The sequence below is a fragment of the Lynx rufus genome, unplaced genomic scaffold (assembly GCF_022079265.1).
Source record: "Lynx rufus isolate CCGP_SWC_20201006 ecotype Redwood Valley unplaced genomic scaffold, mLynRuf1.p SCAF_7, whole genome shotgun sequence".
Classification (NCBI taxonomy): Eukaryota; Metazoa; Chordata; class Mammalia; order Carnivora; family Felidae; genus Lynx; species Lynx rufus.
The window spans coordinates 24211213-24238401 of record NW_025814889.1 but is presented as its reverse complement, the minus strand read 5'-3'; the positions used below and the strand labels follow the sequence as shown (position 1 = coordinate 24238401).

At 39.2% G+C, this 27189-nt stretch overlaps 1 protein-coding gene across 1 annotated transcript in view; it reads right to left on the bottom strand.

Moving 5' to 3' along the window:
• Window positions 1-27189, bottom strand: part of GAD2 (glutamate decarboxylase 2) — an 84097-nt gene that overhangs the window by 37697 nt on the left and 19211 nt on the right. Inside the window, exon 8 of the mRNA XM_047066594.1 lies at window positions 21476-21555. Within this exon, the coding sequence (XP_046922550.1) occupies window positions 21476-21555 (80 nt within the window). The remainder of the gene's footprint in view (window positions 1-21475; window positions 21556-27189) is intronic.

Below are 27189 nucleotides of genomic sequence, written 5' to 3'. Positions count from 1 at the left end.
AGATAGTCTCGTTTTCACTAGCAGTAATTCTAGGAGTCGTACGACTTGTAGAATGTCACACAGCTAGCAGAGGGCAGACTGAGAAACCTTGAGCTGTCTGACATCAGAACCCAGGTTCTTCGCACCATACACTGGATGCCTTCCAAAACTTTTATGGGGTTCAAACAAAATATCTGCCTCTATGCAAGGCTGAGTTCTGGAACTGTAATGTATGTAATATCAATACTATGGCTTTTTGGAAGCCCCTCAAAGTGAGTAGTTCCCTGATTCCAATTCTATTTGCTATTAGCACTGTTTAGTAAAGTAAAAACCTATCACCTCCTACTAAAATATACTGCTCCATCATCTCTTTTTTAAAATTATTTAATGTTTTTATTTATTTTTGAGACAGAGAGAGACAGAGCATGAGCAGGGGAGGGGCAGAGAGAGGGGGAGACACAGAATCTGAAGCGGGCTCCAGGCTCTGAGCTATCAGCACAGAGCCAGACCCGGGGCTTGAACTCACGGAGTGTGAGATCATGACCTGAGCTGAAGTTGGACGCTCAACCAACACAGCCAGCCAGGTGCCCCTGCTCCATCATCTCTTGATGATACTGTTCTTTCCTGCATAGCATCTAAATGCTATAAGACTGATCAAAATTTGCTAGGTTTTCTATCTAGTATTTTTACCCAGTCAGTGCTAAGCAGAACTATTTCTTCCATATAGATTGTGATATATATAGGAACAGTAAAGGGAGCTCATGGACCCAAGCAAATTTTCAAATTGCCCAGACTCTGTGGTGACTCGAAAATCTCAGACTCTGTGGTGACTTGAAACTCTCTTACCGGAGAGATCCCCTGGGGAGAAGAGCTCCCTATGTCTCCACATGGCTGTTGCTGGTGTGTGTAACCTATCCAAGGACAGACCCGCAAGATAGGCTAACAAACAAAAGTCAAACAGATCAGGGGCACCTGGGTGGCTCACTTGGTTTAAAGCATCCAACTCTGGACTTCAGCTCAGGCCATGATCTCACTGTTTTAGAGTTTAAGCCCCACATCAGGCTACGTGCTGACAGCGTGGAGCCTGCTTGGGATTCTCTTGCTCTGCCCCTCCCTTGCGCATGCTTGCTTTCTCTCAAAATAAATAAACTTAAAAGAAAAAGTCAAAACAGTACTTGTATTAGAAAACCAAACCCTCTGCCAAAAATTTTACCATAATTAGAAACAGTAAACTTCCTTGGTCCCTTTAATATGTAGTTTGATTTGGAAAAAGAACTTTAACAGATAATCATATTTTCCTTTTAAGATTTGTTTTCCAATATGCACAATGAGATCACTTAGCATTATGGCCAGGATATGGGAGCAGGATATTTTTCGTGATTTTTGTATCTAATTCTAACAATTTTTTAAAAAAGATCTACCTTCTCCAAAAGCATTTACTTCACACACACACACACACACACACACACACACATTCAGTCACTCACTCACTATGCAACAATTCAAGTGATGTGCAATTGAGGACCCCAAGCATGATATGGTAAGGAGCTACTTTTGTTTTCATATGAAGGCTCCAGATTGCTGCCATTGGGTGCGAGCCTTAGAGCGCACAGAGAAGTGTGTGACAAAGGAAAGTTGTCTGAGGGCAAGAAGGTATGCCGGCCATCTCTTATCACTGCCTCAACTGCCCAAATCTGCCACTCCTCTTCCCTGAACACACTGGTACAGAGAAGAAGTGGATGATAGAAGTTCAATCACCATGTAAGGAAACATACTTGGCTATTCCAAATAAGTTTTGAACCAAGGAGGAAATAAAAACTACAATTACAGAACATTAAAAATTAATGACATGGGAATACTACATATAAAAATATGAGAAACATCCTAAATCATTCTCAGAGGAAAATGAATAGCCTGACATGCTTTTGAAATTAAATAACAGGGAATAAAAATAACTAAATGTTTAATCCAAGAAGCTAAGAAAATAAAAACAAACAAGGTAGGTAGGGGTAATGAATGAATTTTTCAATGGATTAGAAACTTTAGAAAGTAAACTAAATTAATAAATTCAAAAGCTGGCACACTGAAAAGATCAGTGAATATACAAGTATCTGGTTAGTTCAGCAAAAAGAAAACATGTAGGGCTGCCTGGTGGCTCAGTCAGTTAAGGGTCCAGCTCTTGTTTTTGGCTCATGTCATGACCTTACCATTTGTGGAACTGAGCCCCGTGTGGGGCTCTATGCTGACAGCACAGAGTCTGCTTGGGATTCTCTCTCTCCTTATCTCTCTGTCCCTCTCCTGCCCCTCAAAATAAATAAATAAGCATTTAAAAAAAGAAAAAAGAGGGAAAATATCACATTTGAAATAAGAAAAGAGGTTATGGAAAAAGATATTTTAGAATTATAAAAAAATTAGATGTAGAATTTTATGCTAATCTTAAAATTTTGAGTAAATATATAATTTTTCCCTGATAAAATATAAGTTAAAAGAAATGATTCCAGAATATGTAGAAAATTTGAAAAGACCAATAACCAAATAAGTGAGAAAAAAGTTGCCCAAAACCCATCACCTAAAATGACAGGCCCAGATGTTTTAATAGTGAATTTTAACAATTCTACTATTGGGAGGTAGTACGCTCTAAACTCTTACAGAGAAGACAATGGGGATCTATTGGATCATTTCTAGAAACTAGCTAATACTAAAAGCAAAATCTGTCAAAGGTAGTTCAGAAAAGCTTATCAGCATATCTTATAATATAGCTATAAAAATCTGGAATATGTTTTAAAATATAATACAGAGGAAATTACAGATTAACATCGAACCAAGTACAAATTGTTGCAAGAATACAAAGAATGGAAGGAAGGGGTAAGATAATAATTACTTTCTGTACCTATACATGAGTAAACAGAAATAACGTATAAGAAGAAAAATACAGATCTTTACCAAAGAATGCAAAAAATATCTGAATAAATGGAGAGACACATGTTATTTGATGAGAAAACTCAACACTGCAAATACACAGAATTGATCTCAACACAATTCCAACCAGCTCTCCACTGGGAGTTTTAGGGGAATGAGAATCTGAGAAAATAATTCTAAGGTACAAGTGGATGAAAACAATATTAAGAATATTCAATTTAAAAAAAAGGGGAGGGTTTAAAAAAATTAAAAAAATTAAAAAAGGGGAGGTTATAGATTTTTCTTTACTAGAGTGTAGAACATATTATAACACTATAGTGATTAAAAAGGAATGGCAATTGAGCCAAATGGGCAAATCAGTGGAACAAAAGTAAAATTAGGAAGTGATTAAAGAATAATTTTTTGGATCTCACATGGTGTTGAGACAACATCTGGCAAAAACTAAGTGGATAAAAAATAAAAACATAATTAGGTACCTCTCAGGCACCATATATCAAAATAAATTTCAGTTAGATCAACTATTAAAATAATAATATAAAGGTTCTAGGAAAAAAGATGAATATTAGCATGTACTAAGAATGGGGGAGACACCCCAGAGGTAGAAAATGGATAATTGATGATAGCTCTGACTACCAAAAAAGGAGGTATTTTTACAAATACCATAAATAAAATTAAAAAGCAAACGATACATTTTGGAAAATATTTACAGCATATATACAAAAAGTGTTTTGTGTTCTTTTTCACTAACGAATGACTGAAAAGAATAAAATGCTCAACTTTGCTAATTATCAAAACTTCAAATGAAAATAATAAAAAAACAGTTTTCATTTATCAAATTGACGCAGGTCACTTAAAGGTTTTAGTTCCTAGGACTAGTAAGAACATGGTGAATAGTCAGCCCTGTATGCTGCTTAGGGGGAGTGTAAATTGGCTGGTTCTTTTCTGAAGGGCAACATGCCAGCAAGTATCCAAACTCTTAGTGCAGACATAGTCTGGGGCTCAGAAATTCTATTTTTAGGAATTTTTCCTACGAAAATAATATAAGTATGCATGCAAATATTTAGCCACACTGATATTTATATTAGCAATTTTTTTAAATAGTAAAAATTTAAAGTAGCTTAAATGTCTAACAACAGATTTGTTAAGTAATATAAATTCCAAACAATAGATTATTAAATAGTAATTAAAAATGATATTGGAGGGGTGCTGGGTGGCTCAGTCAGTTAAGCATCCAACTCTTGATTTCGGGTCAGGTTTGTGAATCACAAATCTCATGGTTTGTGAGTTGGAGCCTCACATCAAGCTCTGCATTGACAGTACAGGAGCCTGCTTGGGAATCTGTCTCCCTCTCTCTCTCTCTCTCTGTTGGAGATGCAGGAGAGAAGCATCAAAGAAAAGACTTCAAAAGGGAAGGGCTGGAGAAGGTGCAAGGCCTTAGGACATGTTTACACAGCTGAACGCTGCTGTGGCTCAGCTCCTAAGGAACAAGAAACGTAAGGAACGCCAAGAGCCATTAACATTGTCCAGGGCCAGATCCTCCTCACACCTGACCCTTCCTAGTGTTATAGAAACCAATTCATTCGAAATTCAACCATGAAAAGCTAAACCATTAGACTGATTGACACACTTGCTTAGCTGACTTTATGCACATAGTCTTTAGCAATTATCCTAATAAAAAGAAGCTTCATTCTGGAGTTGGGGCCTCATTCTGACTTATTCTGAGTATGAGGACGTTCACTTAACTGCACTTTGCGGACTCATCTTTTGTGACTCTGGCCATACTCCCTGCAACATCTCTCTCTCAAAAATAAATAATAAATAAACATTTAAAAATGATATGGGAGAATGTCTAATGACATGAAAGTTGCTCATTATATTTTATTATGTAAAAAACAAAGTTCTAATCAGTAGGTTTTATATTTAAATATACATAATATGTTTGGAACTATATACACCAGAGTGTTAGGAGATTATGTCTAGATCCTTCTATTTTCCTATTTTTTATAATGAATATATTCTGTTTCTAGAATAAGAAAAGAATCTTGTTGTTTTTTTTTTTTTTAAAGAAGGGGCTATCCATTACCTAATACCATATACAAAAATTAACCCAAAATTGATCAAAGACCTGTATATAAGGGTTAAAACTATAAAACTCTTAGAAGAGAACATAGGGCAAAACTTCATGAGATTGGATCTGGCAATGCATATTTTCATGGATATGATGCCTAAGGCACAAACAAAAAAAAGGAAAAATAGACAAATTGGACCTCAAAAATTAAAAACTCTTGTGCAATAAAAGATACTATCAACAGAATAAAAAGCATCCTATAGAATGGAAGAAAGAAAATAGTTCCAAGTTTCTGTAAAACTTGATAAAGGATTAACATCCAGAATATATAAAGCACTCCTTCAATACAACAACAACAACAATAACAAAGACCCAAACAACCTAAGTCAAAGGTGACCTAGAGACACATATGACATTACATCCAACAGCAACAGAAACACGTTGTTCTCAAATGCACATGGACATTCTTCACGATAGATCATATGCTAGACCACAAAACCAATCTTAACAAATTTAAGAAGATTGAAATCACGTCAACTATCTTTTCCAACCACAGTGGCATGAAAGTAGGAATCAATTAAAAAGAAGAAAATTGGAAAAATTACGATAAGTATGTGGAAATGAAAACCACACTGCTGAACAACCAGTAGATCAAGGAAGAAATAAAAAAGAAATCAGAAAGTATCTTTGGACAAATAAAAATGAAATACATCATAACAAAACTTATGAGGTGCAGTAAATCAGTTCTAAGAGGGAACTTAATAGTGTAAATGGCTATATTATATTAAAAAAACCAATATCTCAAAATATCTGACTTTATATCTCAATGAACTAGAAAAGTAATAACAAACAAACCTAAAGTTTAGCAGAAGGAAGGAAACAATGAAGATTAGAGCAGAAATAAATGGAGACTAGAAAGATAATAGAAAAGATCAACAAAATTAAGATCTGGCTTTTTGACAAAAAAGAAACAAAATTGACAAACCTTTAGCCAGACTAACCAAGAGAAAAAAGGGAGAAATAAAATTAGAAAGGAAAAAGGAAACATTACAACTCATACTACATAAATACAAAATATCATAAGAGACTACTCTAAAAAATATTATGTCAACAAATTGGATAATGTAGAAAAAGTAAAGAAATTCCAAGAAACATACAACCTACTGAGACTGAATCATGAAGAAACAGAATTTCTGAGGAGACCAATAACAAGTAAAGAGATAAAAGCAATACCCAACAATTTCCAACAAAGAAAAGCCCAGGACCAGATGCTTTTATAGGTAAATTCTACCAAACATTTAAAGGGTTAATGGCAATCCTTCCCAAACTCTTCAAAAAAGTTGAAGAGGAAGAAACATTGCCAAACTCATTTTATGAGACTAGCATTACCCTCATACCAAAGCCAGATAAGGACACTACAAGAAAAGAAAATTACAGGCCAATATCTCTGATGAACATACATGCAAAAATTCTCACAAAATACTAGCAAACCAAATTCAACAATACATTAAAAGGATCATACACAATAATCAAGTGGGATTTATCCTTGGGATGTAAGGATGGTTCAACATCTGCAAATCAATCAATTTGATACACCACTATAATGAAGGATTAGAATCATATGGTTATCTCAATATAGACAGAAAAAGTATTTGACAAAACTCAACATCTTTTCATGATAAAAACTCTCAATAAACTGGGGTTAGAGGGAACCCACCTCAACATAATGAAGGTCATGTATGACAATCCAATTGTACTTAATGATTAGAAGCTGAAATATTTTCCTCTAAGATCAGGAAGAAGGCAAGAGTGCCCACTTTTACCGCTTCTATTTAACATAGTACTGGAAGTCCTAGCCAGGGCAATTAGGCAAGAAAAAGAAAAAAAAAGACGTTCAAATTGGAAAGGAAGAGGTTAAATTGTCTCTGTTGCACAGGACAGGATCTTATATATAGAAAACCGTAAAGACTACCAAAAACCAGTTAGAAGTAATAAATTTAATAAAGTTGCAGGATATGAAATTAACATAAAAAATCAGTCCCATTTACAGTAGCATGAAAAAGAATAAAATATTTTGAAATAAATTTAACCAAGGAGTAAAAGATATGTATACTAAAAACTATAAGATATTGATGAAAGAAGACACAAATGGAAAGATGTACTGTGTTCATGGATTGGAAGAATTAAGGTTGTTAAAATGTCCACATTACCTAAAATCCTCTCCCTATCAAAATTCAAATGGCATTTTTCACAGAAATATAAAAAACTATCTTAAAATTTATATGGAACCACAAAAGAGTCCAAATAGCCAAAACAATCTTGAGAAATAAGAACAAATCTGGAGGCATCAGATTTCCTGATTTCAAACTGTATTACAAACATATTGTAATCAAAACAGTATGGTTCTGGCGTAAAAATAGACACATGGATCAATGAAACAGAACAAAGAGCCCAGAAATAAACCCATGAATGTACAGTCAAATTACCTTTGACAAAGGTGTCAAAAATACACAATGTGGAAAGGATAGGCCCTTCAATAAATGGTGCTGGGAAAACTAGACAGCCACATACAAAAATATGAAACAGGATCACTATCTCCACCATGGACAAAAATTAACACAAAATAGATTAGTGACTTCATTATAAAACCTGAAACCATAAAAATCCTAGAAGAAAACATAAGCAGTAAGCTCCTTGACATCAGTCTTGGCTATACTTTTTTGGATTTGACACTGAAAGCAAAGGCAACAAAAGCAATAAGAAACAAGTGGGACTACATGAAACTAAAAACCTTCTGCACAGATAGGGTGCCTGGGTGGCTCAGTTGGTTGAGCATCCGACTCTTGATTTAGGCTCAGGTCATGAGCTTGGGGTTGTGGGATCAAGCCCCTTGTTGGGCTCCACGCTTGTGTGGAGTCTGCTTAAGATTCTCTCTCTCTTCCTGTGCCCCTCTCCCCTGCTGTCTCTCTAAAATAAAATAAAACAAACAAAAACCTTCTGCATAGCAAAATAAAAGATCAACAAAATGAAAAGGCAATTTATGGCACGGGAGAAGACATTTGTAAACCAAATATCTGATAAAGGATTAATATCCAAATTATATAAAGAACTCCTACAACTCAATAGCAAAACCCAAATAAACTGATTTAAAAATGGGCAAAAGACGTGAATAGATATTTTTCCAAAGAAGACATATAAATGACAAACAGGCATATGAAAACGTGTTTGACATCATTAACCATCAGGGAAATGCAAAGCAAAACTACAGTGAAATATCACCACATACCTATGAGGATGGCTATTATCAAAAAGACATGAAATAATAAATGTTGATATGGGTGTGGAGAAAAGAGAACCTTCGTCTGGTGCAAACACTATGGAAAACAGTATAGAGGTTCCTTAAAAATTAAAAATAGAACTACTGTATGATTCATGAATCCCACTCCTTGTTAAATATCCAAAGGGAATGAAGTCAGTATTGCAAAGAGATATCTGCATTCCCATCATCACTGCAGCATTATTCACAATAGGCAAGATTAGGAAACAATCTGAGAGTTAATTAGTGAAGGAATGGATAAAGAAATGTGATACACACACACGCGTGCACACACACACACACACACACACACACACACTGGAATATTATTCAGCATAAAAAGAAGGAAATTTATGACAGCATGGGTGAACCTGGCAGATACTACACTAAGAGAAATAAGCCAGACATAGAAAGACAAATATTATATAATTTCTTTTTTAAAAAAATTTTTAATGTTTATTTATTTTTGACAGAGTGTGAGAGAGAGACTGAGTAGGGTGGGGGAGGGGCAGAGAGAGGGAAAGGGAGACACAGAATCTGAAACAGGCTCCAGGCTCTGAGCTGTCAGCACACAGCCCGACGCGGGACTCAAACTCACGAACTGTGAGATCATGACCTGAGCCCAAGGTGGACGCTTAACTGACTGAGCCACCCAGGCACCCCAATATTGTATAATTTCACACACACACACACACATATATATATATATATATATATATATATATATTTGAAAAAAATCAAACTCATAGAAGCAGAGAGTAGAATGGTGATTGCCAGGAGCTATTGAGTGGGAGAAATGGGGAAATGTTGCCCCAAGAGTACAAACTTTCAGTTATAAGATGAGTAAGTTCTAGGGATCTAATATAAGTTCTAGTAAGTCTAATGATGACTTAATAATATTATTTTGTATAGAGTTTGTTAAGAGAGTAGACATTAAGAATTGTCACTACCCCCTTCCCCCCCCACAAATGGTAACTGTGTGAGGTGATAGATATGTTAATTAGCTTGATTGTAATCATTTTACAATGTATGTATATATATCACAAATCATCATACTGTATACACTAAATATATATAATTTTTATTTGTCAGTTATACTTCAGTAAGAATGGAAAAATATATCTTCAAAAAAGTAAAAATAAGCAAGTGAAATTATTTTTAAAAATGGGCAAAGGACTTAGATAGACATTGCTCCAAAAAAGATGTACAAATGGCTAATAAGCACATGAAAAGGTATTTGACATCACTAATCATTAGAGAAATGCAAATCAATATCACAAGGAGATAACTATCACACCCATTAGTATGGCTACTATTAAAAAAAAAAAACAAAACAGGGGTGCCTGGGTGGTTCAGTCGGTTGTGTCCGACTTTGGCTCAGGTCATGATCTCAGAGCTCATAAGTTCAAGCTCTGTTTTGGGCTCTGTGTTGACAGCTCAGAGCCTGGAGCCTGCTTCAGATTCTGTAACTCCCTCTCTCTCTGCCCCTTCTCCACTCACGCTCTGTCTCTCTTCCTCAAAAATAAATAAACATTAAAACAAACAAACAAACAAACCAGAAAATAGCAAGTGTTGACAAGGATATGGAGAGATTGGAATGCTTGCACACAGTTGGTGGAAATGTCAAATAATGCAGCCACTATGGAAAACAGTATGTCAGTTCCTCAAAAAATTAAAAATACAATTACCATATTGTCTGCCAATTCCACTTCTGAGTATATGCCCAAAAGAATTAAAAGCAAGGCTCAAAGAGATATTTGCATACACGTGGGCATAGCAGCATTATTCACAATAGCTAAGATGTGGAGGCATACCAAGGGGTACACACATACAATGAAATTTTATCATTCAGCCCTAGGAAGGAAGGAAATGCTGACATTTGCTACAACATGGATCATCATTGAGGATATTATGCTAAGTGAAATCAGTCAATCACAAAAGGACAAAAAAGAGTCAGGTACCTAGAGTGGTCAAATTCATGGTGACAGAAAGTAGAAAGGTGGTTGCCAAGGGGTGGGAAGAGAGGGGGGATGGGAGGTTTTGGTGTAATGGATGTAGAGTTTCAGTTTTGCAAAGTGAAAAGAGTTTTGGAGATGGATAATGGTGATGGGTGCACAACAAAATGAATGTACTCCATTATCACTGAACTGTCGATTTAAAAATGGTTAGGATGGCAAATTTTAAGTGTATTTTACCACAATTTAAAAACTGGGGAAAGGGGGACAAAGGACCATGTTCAACCAGTAAACACTAGGAGCTGTCTTCTGAGTTCAAGCCCTGATTCTTCTTCACTTCCCAGCTAAGTGATCTTGGACATGATGCCCCTCTTCCAGGGTTAGGAGTCAAAGGGAGGAAGGTGGACTTACCATACTGCTGAGGACTATTGTGTACATAGAAACTCTTCACAAACTGTGTCAGCACCAGGTACGTGTGAGGGGATATACTCTTCTGTGTCTCTAATAAATGCATTAACTAGATCAATTGTATAAGGTGCTCAGGAGTCTGCCTGGCACATAATAAACACTCAGTAAGTGTCGCCAATTATTATTTTATAATCCTTCCTGATATAGGACATAATGAAGTGCATACACCTCTAGCACCTCTGAATTCTCTGCATGTAAACCCATAGGAAATATGACACTCAGAGGGCTTACCCCAGCCCTGCTCAGTAGTAATTGATTCAAGGTCTCTGTGAAATCTATCCTATCACAGTGCACTCAATAGCTCCCCGGGGATCTGAAAGAGTTAATTAGCTTCCCTAACTGCCTTCAGACACTGGCCACAAGTCAGCTAATTTAATAAAAGAGTATAATGACCCCAGATTATTTACATTTTCAATTGTTTAAATCAACAGAATGATAAAGTGTCGTACTTAATAAGCACAAGGAAATGTTATCTAACTGTAATTTATAAAGCTGAGAGATGTGTGAAAATAAAAAACTAAAATTTATACAAAAACATAAGCGTTCACTTTGTGGTATACAAGTATTCATCATAATACCTAACAGAAATCTTGAATTACAAGGATGGCCAGTGACTCCTCTAGTCCTCTGCCAACCAGGTATCACCTGTCTTGTTCAGATTTGTTTTCTATAAGGTTTTACAACAGTTTAGATAATTTAAAGGAAACCCTGAAGGGAGGAATAAGAGATGGAAAAACGGGGAGAGAGTGCTAAAGAGAATTAATTTCTTTAAAATTTTTTTTAAAAAGTTTATTCATTTATTTTGAGAGAGAGAGAGAAAGAAAGAGAGAGAATCCTAAGCAGGCTCTTCACCATCAGCACAGAGCCCCATGAGGGGCTAGAACTCATGAACTGCGAGATCATGACCTGAGCTGAAACCAAGAGTCAGATGCTTAACTGACTGAGCCACCCAGGCACCACTAGAGAGAATTAATTTCTAAATGCACCTATGAGTCCATACTCATGGTAAATACACACACACACACACACACACACACGCACACACACACACACACACACGCACACATACACACACAGAGTGAGGAGAGGTCTTCCTTATAGTAGAATGACAGGAACTGATAAATAGAGAAGGAGTGATGGAGTTAGAACACCACTGTTTTGCAACCATCATAGTCATAATTCGGGCAAGAACCTTCAATGGATGCTACATTAGTGAGTGAATGTTTCAGGAGGAGCTGAATATTTATATTGTTGTGAAGCATCTCCTAGAAGATAACCTGCAAAGTAAGAATAGTCATTTTGCAGGGGAGAAATCTGGCAGACACTACCCTAAGTTGACATTACTGATAACATGACAAACCTCCTGAGGAGGAACAACTGTGAAAGACAAGGGTCACCCCCCTGGAATTCCTGCCTAAAATGCATTGCTTGGATCTAACCATGAGGCAATATGAGACAAACCCAAATTAAGAAATATTCTTCCAAATAAATATGCTCTTCAAAAATATCAATATCATGAAAGACAAAGGAAGAATGAGGAAACATTCCAGATTAAAGGAAACTAAAGACACATGACAACTGAACATAATGTGTGATCTTGGACTGGGAATAAATAGCTCTAAAGAATATTATTGGGGCAACTGATGAAATTTGAATAAGGTATATTGATTAATAATTGTCTTGTGTCAAGGGCAGATCTCCTGATTTTGATCATTGTACTATGGTTATGTAAGTGAGTATCTTTGTTCTTAGGAAATGCACATTGAAGTATTAAGGGGCAAAGCGGCCTGATGTCTGCATGGAATTCTTAAATGGTTCAGAAAAATCTGTATCTATAATATACATATAATTTATATTTGTAATATTAAAATATTTATTACATTCAAGATATAATATTGAATTATATACACGGAGAGAAACAGAACTCTAAAGCATGCATACTGAAACTTTAAATGGATTAAAGACCTAAATGTGAAACCTGAAACCACTCTGACATTAACCATAGCACCTTTTTCTAGATATGTCTCCTAAGGCAAAGGAAACAAAAGTGAAAATAAACTTTTGGGACTACAACAAAATAAGAAACTTTTACACAGCAAAGGAAACCATCAACAAAACAAAAAGACAACCTACTGAATGGGAGAAGATATTTTCAAATGACACATCCACTAAGGGGTTGGTACCCAAAATATAAAAAGAACTTAGATAATTCAATACAAAAAGATCAAATAATCTAATTAAAAATGGGCAGAGGATCCGAACAGATGCTTTTTCAAAGAAGACATAGAGATGGCCAACAGATACATGAAAAGATGCTCAACACCACTCATCATCAGGGAAATGTAAGTCAAAACCACAATGAGATACAACCTTATAGCAGTTAGAATGGCTAAAATCAAAATGACAAGGAAGAACAAGGGTTGATGAGGATGTGGAGAAAAACGAGCCCTCAATCACTGTTGGTGGGATGCAAACTGGTGCAGCCACTGTGAAAGACAGTATGGACGTTCCTCAAAAAATTAAAAAGAGAAATACCATGTGATCATATGATCAAATAATTTAACTACTAGGTATAAGGAAAATGTGACACACACACACACACACACACACACACACACAGTGTGTGTAAGCCCAGGGCTTTGCCCCTCCTCCACTCACAGGTCCCTAATCTTTCCCTTGTCCTTCCAGAGCCTGTTTTCTCTCCTGTTTTCTCTCTCTTGCTTCCTTCTAGTTGTATAATGTAAGATAACAGCAGAGCTCTTATGAGTTCTGCAGAGAAAGACCCTACACAATTTTAGCCAAAGGAATAAGGAACTCACAAGAGAAATTAACTTCTATTTTATCCCTTCTTTTCATATAATTCACATTTTTTCTCCCTAGCAGGTCCTTCATCTCACAGTGAAATATGCCTTAAGCACCCTCCTTAAAACAATGAAACCAAAAACCATCCTGAATTCAATACCTGCTCCAGCTTCTATCCTCCCTGCTTCCCTTCATGGCTCAACCTGTAGAGAGGCTGTCTATATCTGTTCACTCTTCCCTCCCCTCCACCCGCCCTTCACCCACTACAAACTGCCTTTTGCCCTCACCCCTCTATTGATTTTTTTTCATGTTTATTTATTTTTGCGAGAGAGAGAGAGAGAGAGAGAGAGAGAGCATGAGTGGAGGAGGGGCAGAGAGAGACACACACACAGAATCTGAAGCAGGCTCCAGGCTCTGAGCTGTAGGCACAGAGCCCGATGTGGGGCTTGAACTCACAATCTGTGAGATCATGACCTCAGCCGAAGTCAGAGGCTTAACCGACTGAGGCACCCAGGTGCCCCACCCCTCTATTGAAACTACTCTTCCCAAACTCACCAGCTACCTCCTCATAACTAAAGCTGATGGGCAGCTGTTGACCCTCAATTTCATCTATTGGTAGCATTTGAGGCCGTTAACCACTTCTTCTAGAAAGATTCTCATGGCCCTCATGGCCCCCATTCCTGATTCTCCTCTAACAACAACTCTGGCTGTTCCTTCTCAGTCTCCACTGCAAGACTCCCATAAGTCTGCTTATCCCTAAAATGTAGGTGCTACTTAGAGTTCTTTCCTAGCCCCACTCTGTGTGGCTTCCATTGTGTAATTTCAGAGCTTCAGGCTCATATTTCAGAATGCCTATCTGAATCCTCACTTGGCCATCTTATAAGCTCTGCAAACTTGACATATTCAAACTTGAACTTTTCACTTTGGCCAGGGTTCCTTATCTCAGAGAACAGCACCACACGGACTTAGCTGACAAGCCAGAAGGCTGTCATTCATCCTTGATTCTTCTTTCAACCTGCATAAAAACCAGTCGATAATTCCTATTAATTCCAGCATTCATTCCAGCTGACATCAGGTCAGCACCATTCAGCATCAACTCATATCATTGCCGCAGCTACCAACTTCCAGCCTCCAACTTACAATTCACTCTGCATTTAAAATGATCTTTCTAATGGTAAAATATGATGTCACTTTGCTGCTCAAAACCCTTCGGTGACATCTCATGTCTTCAACCTAAAGTCGAAACATGGCTCATAGAATCCTTCATGATGAGGACATTCTGACCATTTCTCCCCAGAACTTCTTTTCAGTTCCTTGGGCAAGCCAACTTCCCTCACATCCATGACTTAGAATGTGCTATGGCCTCTGCCTGGAACATTCTTTCCTCTTCACTAGCTAATTCCCATCATCCTCCCTCTGGATGTAGAATTACATGTGAATCAATAGCAACCTGTACTTGCCCTCACACAGCACATACCTTTCTCAAGTGTTATCCCATGTTCCCAAGTCTGCCTTTGCACACTAGACTAAGTTTTGTAGCATCTGTGACTATGTCTACCTTGTTCACGACTGTGTTTCCAGTCAAGGCCACTGCCTACATCCAAAGAAGCCTCTCATAGGCTCCCACATCTATCATATGGGAACTCTGTATAGAAGTTTTCTCCCCTCTGCTGTCTGAACTCTTGGGAAACATCTTTTTGTTTAGTGGCCTAATCCAATTCTAAAATATCACTCACTCCTCTTTCGCAAATATTTATTTTTCTCTAGATATTAACTCATACTTTTCTTCTCTATCCTTAGACACCATCAATGAAGCACTAATTTGGATCCCAAAAAATATTAGACCTAATCACACTAAAATAAAAATCCATTAATCTCAATACTGTGAAGATTCAACTTTTTGGTTATAAGGAAAAAGAACTCTTAAACTAGATCTTAGGAAATCAAGGATGCATCTAGCACATTTTCCTCTTTTGAATTTAACAATTTTTACAAAAATAGAGCACTCTTCACATTCAAATGTAAGACATGGTGAAATGCAGTTTTCCATTGCCTTACTTTACTTATTAGAGTAATAACAAAGTTAAATATGCTTTTTGATTTTTATCTCTGAAACAACCTTTTCCAAATAAATGAAGATTTATTATGTAGTTCTCTTTATTTGAGTTTTAACTGAGAACCATGTTTCACTTTGAATGGGTTACCAAACTGAGCCCCTGTGATTACTAATTAAGAGACAGTATCTTGCAGTATTTTCTTCCATATGTGGCTTTGGGCTTGTTGTTAGAAAGGCACAGGGGCGCCTGGGGGGCTCAGTCAGTTAAGTGTCTGACTCTGGCTCAGGTCATGATCTCATGCTCCATGGGTTTGAGCCCCACGTCAGGCTCTGTGCTGACAGCTCAGAGCCTGGAGCCTGCTTTGGATTCTGTGTCTCCCTCTCTCTCTGCCCCTCCCTCGATTGCACTCTGTCTCTCTGTCTCTCTCTCTCTCAAAAACAAATAAACATGAAAAAAAATTGAAAAAAAAAAGAAAGAAAGGCACAGACCACTCTTCACTAGGACATTTTGCTTCATTGTGAGCTTGCTACTAAGTCAACTGTCTGATGAGAACAAGATAAAACCTATCACCCCCTCCATTGACAGACTAACATGCAGAGTCAGAGTAACTGTAAGAAATGAATGTCTTCCAGAGCAGGTCCACGTTCATGTTTTGCAAAACCTGGATGAACTTTGCAAAGCACATTAGGAGAAACGAGAATGCAGATACACACTTTGTCAGCCTCAAGTGATTTTCTGAACTGCACATCTGACTTTCACAAGGAGGGGAAAGAATAAAAACAAAATGGCTGCCAAGCATGTTTTAACTGATTCCGACTGGAAGGGTGGCTATTGTCCAGTCGGGATGACTGGAATGACTGTCCAAAGCCTGCTCCTTGGCTCCTGACCCCAAACACTTCAATTGCATTTAATCCATTAGACCACACTCTGTCTTAAACTCATTCTGTAGAGATGATATGAATTATCAATATAGAATTAAAGACTGCATTTCACTACCAACACAGCTTTGAGCTTTTCCTCCAACATGCTCTCATACAATACCGCTAGGAGAATAAACTGGCAAAACCTTTGAAAGGCAATATGGTCTGATGTATCACTTTCCTTAAGAATATTTATATAATTTAAGTTAGCAACTGTACTAAGAAATAATCATAAATAGAGAAGCCCTGGGCACATAAGAATATTCACTGAAGGATAGAAAGGTTATTTATAACAGCAACACCAGAAACGAGGAAATGAACACGAGGGGAGTAATATTTTGTGCTTGCTTTCTACTACATATAATTTTTAGTATTTTACATTTGCGAACACATTTAATCTTCGTAACAACCCTATGAAGCAGGGCCTTTCCTTTTTCCTTTTTTCAGATAAGAAAAGTGAGACAGATAAGGATCTGCCCAAGCTGGTGCTGGAGCTGAGATAGGAAGGATAGGGTGTCAAAACAGTCCAGCTCTGGAGTCTGCCCTTCAAAGTACTATCACTTCTGTGCTTTCTCACATAGTCACTCCTCACATATTATGTAGTTAAGCATGTTTGTAACAATGTGGAGAAATGCTTATCATGTCTAGCTAGGAAAAGAAACGTAACCACAAATATGTAAATTAAAAAAGGAAAAGAGGGGCACACCTGGGTGGATCAGTCGGTTAATTGTCTGACTCTAGATATTGACTCCTGATTTCGGCTCAGGTCATGATCTCACAGTTTGTGAGATCAAGCCCTGCATCAAGCTCTGCACTGACAGTGCAGAACCTGCTTGGGATTCTCTCTCTCTCCCTCTCTCTTTACTCCTCCCCTGCTTGCTCTCTGTCTCTCAAAATAAATAAATAAATAAACATTAAAAACCTTTAAGAAAAAGAAAAAAAACCCCACACCTCTATGGTTTGAAAAAGATATTCAAGGTTTTGACACAAATATGGAATTAGTGATAATATTTGGGTGGTGGAATTACAATTTTTCCCTGTTATTTTGTATTTTTAAATTTTTTTTGACGTTTATTTATTTATTTATTTTTTTAAATTTTTTTTCAACGTTTATTTATTTTTGGGACAGAGAGAGACAGAGCATGAACGGGGGAGGGGCAGAGAGAGAGGGAGACACAGAATCGGAAACAGGCTCCAGGCTCTGAGCCATCAGCCCAGAGCCTGACGCGGGGCTCAAACTCACGGACCGCGAGATGGTGACCTGGCTGAAGTCGGACGCTTAACCGACTGCGCCACCCAGGCGCCCCGACGTTTATTTATTTTTGAAACAGAGCATGAACGGGGGAGAGTCAGAGAGAGAGGGAGACACAGAATCTGAAACAGGCTCCAGGCTCTGAGCTGCCAGCACAGAGCCCGACGCGGGGCTCGAACTCACAGACCGCGAGATCATGACCTGAGCCGAAGTCAGACGCTTAGTGGACTGAGCCACCCAGACGCCCCATTATTTTGTATTTTTTAAAGTAAGCATGTATTTCCTTTCAGATGGTAAAAATGATCACTTAGTCCTCTTTAAAGCTCTCATGTGCTTCCTACTCCCACTCACCTTTCCCTCTACCTGCTGACCTTGAACGACACAGGTTTGAACTGTGCAGGTCCATTTACATGTGGGTATTTTTTCATAAATACAGTACAATACAATAAATGTATTTTACTTCTGATTTTCTTAAATGTTTATTTGTTTTTGAGAGAGAAAGAGAGACAGAGAGGCTGTGAGCAGGGGAGGGGCAGAGAGAGAGGGAGGCACAGAATCTGAAGCAGGCTCCAGGCTCTGAGCTCTAAGCTGTTAGCACAGAGCCTGACATGGGGCTTGAACTCCTGAACCGTGAGATCATGACCTGAGCCAAAGTCAGATGCTTAACCAACTGAGCCACTCAGGTGCCCTCCTTCTGATTTTGTTAATGATATTTTCTTTTCTCTAGCTTACTTTATGGAAAGAATATAGTATGTAATACATATAACACAAAATATGTGTTGACTGTTTATGTTATTGGTAAGGCTTCTGGTCAACAGCAGGCTCTCAGTAGTTTAGTTTTTGGGATGTCAAAAGTTATATATAAATTCGACGGCACAGGATGGGGGTGGGGGTCAGTGCCCCTTGACCCCCATGTTTTCAAGGATCAATTGTATTTCCTTCCTCCTTGCTTCACTTCATACTTCCACTGCAAATTTTGTTTCCTCCTGGGCCTCATTTCTCCCATCTCTTATTTCTTATCTTTTTTTCTTTCTTCTCCTTCTTATTCTTCTTCCTGTGTTGCTCTCTCCTCCCTTCCCCATCCATCCCATAAGTCTCATGAGTAGAAGGAGAAAAAGTCCCCATAGCCCTAACTTCCTAATGGCCCTTTCCCTCTGTACCCTCCTGATGGGTATATGTAAGGGGAAGGGAGGTTGCAGGGTATTTTGTGATAAAAACCAATAATTTTTAACATCATGTTTTAATTTTTCTAGTGGCTTCTAAAATTGCTGATATAAAATTCTTTGATGTGAAAATGTGAGGTCACTTGGCTAGTCACTGATTCTTGACCCCACTGGTTTCCCAGCATTCTCTGCTTTCTGCTCCTTTCTCTGCTGCTGGTGAATGATAGGCACCTTTTGGCATTTCTTCCCGGCAGCCCTGTCTGTGTTCCCTGTTCCTGCAACATTCTTCCTTTTTCTTCTTGCTCTTCCTTCTTCCAGGCCTGCACTTCTCTTTGGACCATGATGCTGCCCTCAGTCAGTAGTCCTCAGGCCACGCTTTAGCTCCCAGAAATGCCTGGTTGGCTGGTTTCATTGACTCACTCCAAGGCCCCTTGCATTGTTAAAACCTGAATCTGACAGGAGTAGAAGCGGTAATATCGATGCCTTGAGGAGTGAAGGGTTCCCTCTGTTCTCCCAGGTCATCTGCCAGACCACTGGGATTCAAGTCAAGAACACCTGCTGACCAGGCTGGCTTAGAAGACTGAGTGGGTCAGGTAATTAGGGCCTGTCTAGATGATTCTTCCTCAGACTCTAGGCTCCTTTTAAGAGTTGGCTACAGATTTTAGTATGTGTGCTGCCGAAGCGAGCATGAGTTGGCTACCAATTGAGAAAAATGTTAGTCACCTAAAGTTTTATTCCCAGTTAGCAGGTTTTGCTAAATTTCCAGTGCCAGTTTTCTTCTTAAATCTCGGTTCTCAAGTACCTTATAGTATTGGCAGTCGCAAAAATATAAGCACTTTTTGGGGCACCTGGGTGACCCAGTCAGTTAAGCAGCCAACACTTGATTTTGGCTCAGGTCATAATCTCAAGATTCATGAGTTCAAGCCCCACATTGGGGGCTTGAGTTTCTCTCCCTCTCCCTCTCTTTCTGCCTCTCCCCCACTCATGCACTCTTTCTCTCCCTCTCTCTCCCTCCCACTCAAAAAAAACCCCACAAAACTTGAAAAAATCTTCAGATTATACATATATATATGTGTGTGTGTTGTGTATATATATATATATATATCTCCTTCCTCAAAATGTGCTTTCCTGGCTCCATTCCTCATAATAATTTCCCACCCATCGTATTGCTAGAGCCTCACGACCAGCCTCACTGACCCAGGTCTCTCCTGTTCCTGCTTCCTGAAGGATGATTTCGATCATGCTCTTCTCAGATAAAAATGCTTTCGGGTTACCTTTATTACTGACCCAACAAACTCAAATGCTAAGTTTAGCATTCCCCTCACCACCCCCATCACAAGGAAAAAAATCACTTTTTCTGATTGTAAAAGTAACATGTATTCATTGTAAGCAATCAAATAAGGTCAGGCAAGACATAAAGGTGTGAACTAGAAAGTGGCAATCCCTTGTAATTTTCCCTCCCAGAGAGAGAGGTGTCATTAATCAGTTTGTTTTGTTGAGCTTTCAAAATCCCACATGGCCCACTGGATTCACCATGGCTGTCCGTCCCCAATGCCTCTGGTCAGGCCCCATTCCTCAAGCCCCACAAGCTGACTCCTACTTCTGGGGCTTTGCTGGTGGTGTTCAGTCCTCTGCAATGGCCCCCATCTTCCCCTTCCCCATCCACTTCATCCCTAGCTTTGAAAATCTTTTGAAAGCACAAGTTCTCCTTGCTGCATGGAGCCCTCCAAGCCTTACCAATGTACCGAGTATGTACTCTGTGCCACATGATTCAACCATAAAACTGTCTCCTGCTGGTGCGACCCCATCTCTCCTAGATCATATACTGTCAGGGAACCAGGATTATACCTTATGCTTTCTGAAGCCTCATGATATGGTGGGCAATCACAAATGTCTATCTAATAAATACATATGAAAAAATAAATGGTTGAGTAGCTTCCTTCTAATTTAGTGAAATGTCTTAATTCTTTGGAGACTACATTTAATTTTTTATAGGTTACAGACCTATAGGCTAATGAAAATTTACATGGATATAGTGGAAAGGCCTTTTAAGCTCCCTACATCTATTTCCAGAATACCTATGACATTTGTGTGCCTATTAAGGCAGGGATTTTCCTTATGAGAACCCTTTGGTTCCAGCACAGAGTGGATGAGTTGCTGGGGCATCATTTACTTCTTGCTCACTAAACTGTCCACCCTTCTGTAATCAGTCCATCAAGTTCACACAATCGTGGCACCTAGAATGATGATACGTCCATAAATCAGTGCTCAAACTGCTGGTTGTTGCTTAAGTGCCCAGGTGATGAATGTCCTTCTGCACCTGCTTGGTGCAGAATATTTTGATTGATTTAACAAAGGTTCCAATTCAGTCAAGGGCCATGAAACGCTCCACGGCGTTGAGGAACAACATCCCAGGACTCCAAGCAAGAGCCCATGTGAAAAAGAAACAGCGAAACATAAGCAGGGATGGAGGTAGGTTTGCTGCCCCCCCAGCCAATGCCTATTTTTGGACTAAAAGATAATACATGTGGAAGTTGCAAATTGCCAACCAACAAGGGTTGCAGATTCGCACTCACCTCTCATCGCATTTAATCAGAATCACGCTGTCTGTTCCAATCCCCAGAGCTGCAGCTCCCTTCTTGAGAGAAAAATGACTCTAAAAAAAAAAAACATTTATAATTAGTTGTGTGTAAATTCAAGATCCATTCCTTCAGCTGTTTTTTTTTTCTCCTTTTATTTTTAATCTCCCTCAAAAACCTCGCTTGCTGAGAGAAGATGGCATCCTTCCATTGAGGTTTGTTTTTTTAACCTGTGGTGAAAGGCACATAACATAGAATTTACCACCGTAACCATTTGTAAGGTTACAGTTCAGCGGCCTTAGGTACATTTATGTAGCTGTGCAACCATCATAAACCATCCATCTCCGGAATTCTTTTCATCTGGCAAAAGTGAAATTCTGTACCCATTACACAATAATTCCTCATTCCTCCCTCCCTCAGCCCCTGGCAACCACCACTGTACTTTCTGTCTCTATGAATTTGACTACCTTTGGTGCCTCATGTAAGTGGAACCATATAGTATTTGTTAGTTTGTGACTGGCCTATTTCACTCAGCATAGTCGTCCTCAAGTTTCATCCATGTTGCAGCCTGTGCCAGAGTCTCCTTGTCTGTCCATTCATCCATCAGTGGATACTTGGGCTGCTTCCACCATTTGGCCATTGGGGATAATGGTGCTATGAACATGGGTGTACAAATATCCCTTTGAGCCCTGCTTTTAATTCTTTTGGGTATAAACCCAGAAATGGAATTGCTGGGTCAATGGTAATTCTATTTTTGAGGAATTGCCATACTATTTTTCATAGCAGCTGCCCCATTTTACATCCCCACCAGCAGTTCCCAATGGTTCCAACTTCTCCCCAAACTTGCCAGTAGTTGTTATTTTCTGTTTTTTGGTAATAGTCATTCAAATGGGGGGGAGCGGTATCTCATTATAGGTTTCAATTTGTATTTCCTTAATAATTACTGATGTTGAGTGTTTTGTGTGCTTATTGGCACACATTGTACATTGTCTTTAAAGAAATGCATATGCCAGTCTTTTGCCCATTTTTGAACAGGTTGTTTTGTGGTGGTTGTTGTTGAATTCATTCGAGTTTTTCTTTTTTCTTTCTTTCTTTCTTTCTTTCTTTCTTTCTTTCTTTCTCTCTCTTTCTTCTTCTTCTTCTTTTTTTTTTTTAGAGAGAGAGAGAACATGGGCAAGCAGGGGAGGGGCAGAGGGAAAGAAGGAGAGAGAGAATCCCAAGCAGGCTCCATACCTAGCACAGAGCCCAACATAGGGCTCGATATCATGACTATGAGATCATGACCTGAGCCAAAATCAAGTCAGACACTCAACCAACTGAGCCACCCAGGGGCCCCTCACTTGAGTTTCTGAGTGAAGATAATAAGACCCTGGAAATTATAAATGGACCTGCTACCCCAACAGACAATAATCCAAACCAATTCTACATATAAGGCATAAAAACAAGTCAACTGACTCCAGGAGCTATGTACAATATGGCTTCCAGGCTTATATTTTCCTACCAAGAGATTACACTCAGTGTCTCTCAAGTTCAGTGAAATTGTGGGCACTCAAGAGAAGTTGGCCTTAAATCCAGCACTCTTTACCCCAGACTTGGCGCAGGAACTAGTTGCTGTGTAGGCGACCTCTCATCCTGAGGCAGGAGCAGGGAAAAAGCATCAGTCACTGGCTTGAGGAGGATAGTGTGCAGAAAAGGCCACACTGACAAGCCACTGCCAGATCTTTGTTTGTGCTTTTGGTTATTGATCGAGGGTAGGATTCTGAATCTCAATGGCTGTAATCACAGGGCAATTTGGAAAACTGAGAGAGGCTAACCTAAGCCCAGCTGTATGGCATCTGCCCAGCAGCCTCTTACTATTAACTACACATCATTAAGCTGTCCGAAAGGAGAGCTGCTTCCTCAATTTACATCTCCAAAGGGTTGCTGACTGGAATTTTAAGTTAGAGTTTGGAGTGTACTCTCTCTGAATGCCCACTTTTGACTCATCTGAATTCTTATATATGCAGCACAGGAACTATTAACATATATATTTTTAGGGGGTGTGTCTAATAAGCAAGAGGCAATCACATTGATAACAGCAGCAAATAATGTAAACCAATAAATGAGGGCCTGGACAGAGGAGTTTAAAAGGCCCAGTGTACCCAAGGAGTAATGACAAAGGGCCATTAGCCTCATTTGACAATCAGAAAGACAAAGTAGACAGTCGTTACCAAGATACCTGGGAACTAGGAGAGAAAGCTTAACTGGGTTTGTAAAGATGCATGACTCCCCCAACAACACAAAAAAGTGTTCTCTCTTGCATCGTTAGCAGATCCCTGGGTGACCCCCAGAAGAAAGAGCTCAGGGGGAAATGGCACAGAACAGAGGGACCAGCTGCCCACTGAGCAAGCACAAACCACTCAAATGAAGCCCCTCAGTGAAGGAGCTCCTAAGCACTGTTAAAACCAAACACAAATGGTGACCAGACTTGAAAATTTCCTGAGCAGACAATCAGTTTAGTCCTACAAGCAGAGCTTAATTTAGCTTATTTTGCATGACAAGTGAGGCTAACAACTCGGGTCACATCTTGCTTCTGCCTCTGAAAATCATAACAGAAACTTAAATTGTTCCCCCAAATTGATATGAGGTAACCACTAGGCAATGCTCTTTCATTTCAGAGAATTCTAATACTGTTCCCAGTCACTGTGAAGAGTCAACAGTCACTGCTGCCATACTATATAAACTGCTTGTAACAATATACTCGGAGTCTCATACCCTCTTTTGGTTTGAGCGCTCTGGGTTTGCAAAGTCTCTTTTTGGTGTGTGCACAATAAGCTTCCACTAATTACTACTACCTCAGTGATTCCTTGGTTTTACTTTTATTTTTGTTTTTGTTTTTTCCTAAACCTTTGATAGTACTAAACTGCCAAATGGCAAATTGGGGCTAAGTAAGAGATCTGGTGCACCTGGTCAATGAGAGGAAGTAGTCTTGTCTGTTTTTTAATGAGAAAGAATAGGGATTCTCAAATGAGGGGCAATTACCTAGGATAATTGATCACTCTAGCAAATGCCACACACTTAAAGAAAAAACACATGCCCAAATAGAAGGCTTCAAGATGGGGAACGAAAAGGGATATGAGGCATGAAAAAGAAGATTAGGTACCGAACACTGAGCCTGTTTACATTTTCAGGAAAGAGAGCAGGGAAATCACTAGATGTTATCCACAAATAGCAAGGGACCATGGAGAGCAAGGAGCCAAAGGGAAAAAAAAAGACACTACCTAATGAGGAAGAAACAGTGAAAACAGCTTAAATGGCACATCTCTGTGCTGGTGAGAACACATGGGGAGTCATTTTTAATCCTTGGCACCATGTTTAATGGACCTACTTGTTGATGAACCACAGCAGAGCAGCATGCTGGGAGCTGAGGAGCCCAGAAACCAGGTGTTTGAAGAGAGCTCAGAGGATGCTTGTTCATGGGCAGAGGGCAACCAGGCCATGTGGCATGGGTGGCCTTCATATCTGAAGGGCTGTGTCAAGGTAAGAGGAAAGGGACAGATGGTTCTGGGTGGCTTCAGAAGGTAAAGCTGTGAACAAAAATTGAAAGCTACAAGGATTCGGATGTGTCCCCAAATCATCAAGACTCTTGTGATGATCAGTCATTCATCAACAGAATGGCTGGGGAATGAGTTAATGAATATCCCCCGTATCTCCTCCACCCTGATCTTGGAAAAATAATAGACTTGCTAGAATCTAGGGCTTATTTAGAACTATATCATATTTCTATTTGGGTAATAGATATTAAAACCCATCTGATTTTTATTTTTTTACAAAATGAAAATCCAAGATTGATGGGAGATTAACTTCTCTATCCTTTTTAAAAAAATCACAAGTAATCTAGATACAGGCTACATGATTCAGCTGATATTTAAAATATGTGCAAATAGGGAGGCCTGGGTGGCTCAGTCAGTTAAGCGTCCAACTCTTGATTTCAGCTCAGGTCATGATCTTGGTGTTCATGAGATTGAGCCCCACATAGGGCTCTGCACTGGGTGTGGAGCCTGCTTAAAATTCTCTGTCCCTCTGCCCCACTCCTGCTCATGTGCACTCATGCATACTCTCTCTCTCTCAAAACAAAATAAAAAATAAATAAAATATGTGCAAGTAACCATGGGGTTGTATAGTTATAAAATAATTGTAATTAAAAAAATAAGCCGGCTTTCTGGGCTTGGGTAGGATAAGATTATCCAGAGTAAGAATGCGTGGGGGTGAGAGCCCACAGGCTGGGGCAGGGGCATGAGCTCCATCATTCCATCTAGCCCTATGACTAGAGGGTACGCATCAGCTCCTTCCTTCAGTAATGGGGACAATAAATCTTTTCTGTCTTTAGGGATGGTGGGAGAATAAGGTGAATAGGGAAAAGCTCTGAGACAAACCACTTCAGTCTCTTGACATGCTGGTTTCTCTCCCTCTATTACAATTTAGATAAGCAGCTTGGAAACCTGATTATAACTATGTCAAGCCATTGTTGGTCACATCCAAATTTTTAATGGAGACTCAGATTCAACTACTTAGTGGACCACGGGGTCTCAGGGAAAGCTTCTGCTAAGCTCACGGACACAAAGATTTTTAAAACTGCCTTCAGTCCCCTGCTACCTCCCCTATTTCATCACCTGCCTTGCCTCCTCTTGCTCTTTCTACTGCTAGCACTGGTCTTCTTAGTCTTCTGTGAGCTCATGAAGCTTGTTCTTGCCTCTCAGCCTTTGTACTTGCCATTCCATTTCTTGGGCAATCCTTCCCTCAGACATTTATATGGCTCCCTCCCTCATTCGATGTAGGTCTCTGCTATATATCACCTCCACAAAGACCTTTTATGACCATCTTGTAAAATAGCCCACTACTGCCCCATTCTCTTGTCAGCATGTGGCATTAAAGCAAATATTTATTAGTTTACTATCTGTCCCCTACTAGAACACAGGTTACATGAGGGCAAGGACTTTGCTGTAGTATATAGTTAACACGGATTTATCAAATTTGACCATATGCTCAGAGAACAACTCCAGAAAAATGTCTACTATTTATTGACACAAATCTCTGGCCACAAATCCCAATATTGAGGTGTGGCTTTGGTGATTGGGGCCAGATGATGGTGGCCTAAATAGACCCCAACACCTCTAATCTAAAGCTCATTCTAAAAGCAAGTCCAGAGATCTTCCTGGCATCCAAAGGGCCCCAGATGGGGTCCTTCCTTCCCAAGCAGGAAGCTGCTGTAGGCCCTGATAGCCAGATCAGCCATTTTGGGAAGAAGCAAGTCAAAACTTCAAACAAGGAAAGAAAAAAAACACACTAGGTTGGAAATGTCAGTTCTTGACTCTTCTGACATTCTGTCAAAAGCTCTTATCTTCTATCTCTAGGGTCTATTCATTGTCCTTGGACTTGAACCCCTTTGTGAGTGGAGTGAATGAAGCATGTTTGGAGGAACACCAAACAGAGGTGGATGGGGGGCCTTACATAGCAGGACCCTCAACAAATATGTCATGAAGCCCAACCTACAAAAGAGCTGAAATCTGCTTCGTTGACCCCTCCGCATGTTTTGGACACCCCTCCCCGCTCAGCAATTATAGGAGCAACAGTCTTTCCCTTGTCCTCCTTTTTCTCCACACTCCTCCCATACACCTACTGGTTTGCCCCTATACATCCTGAGATTTGATGAAAATGATAGCCTTTTCTGC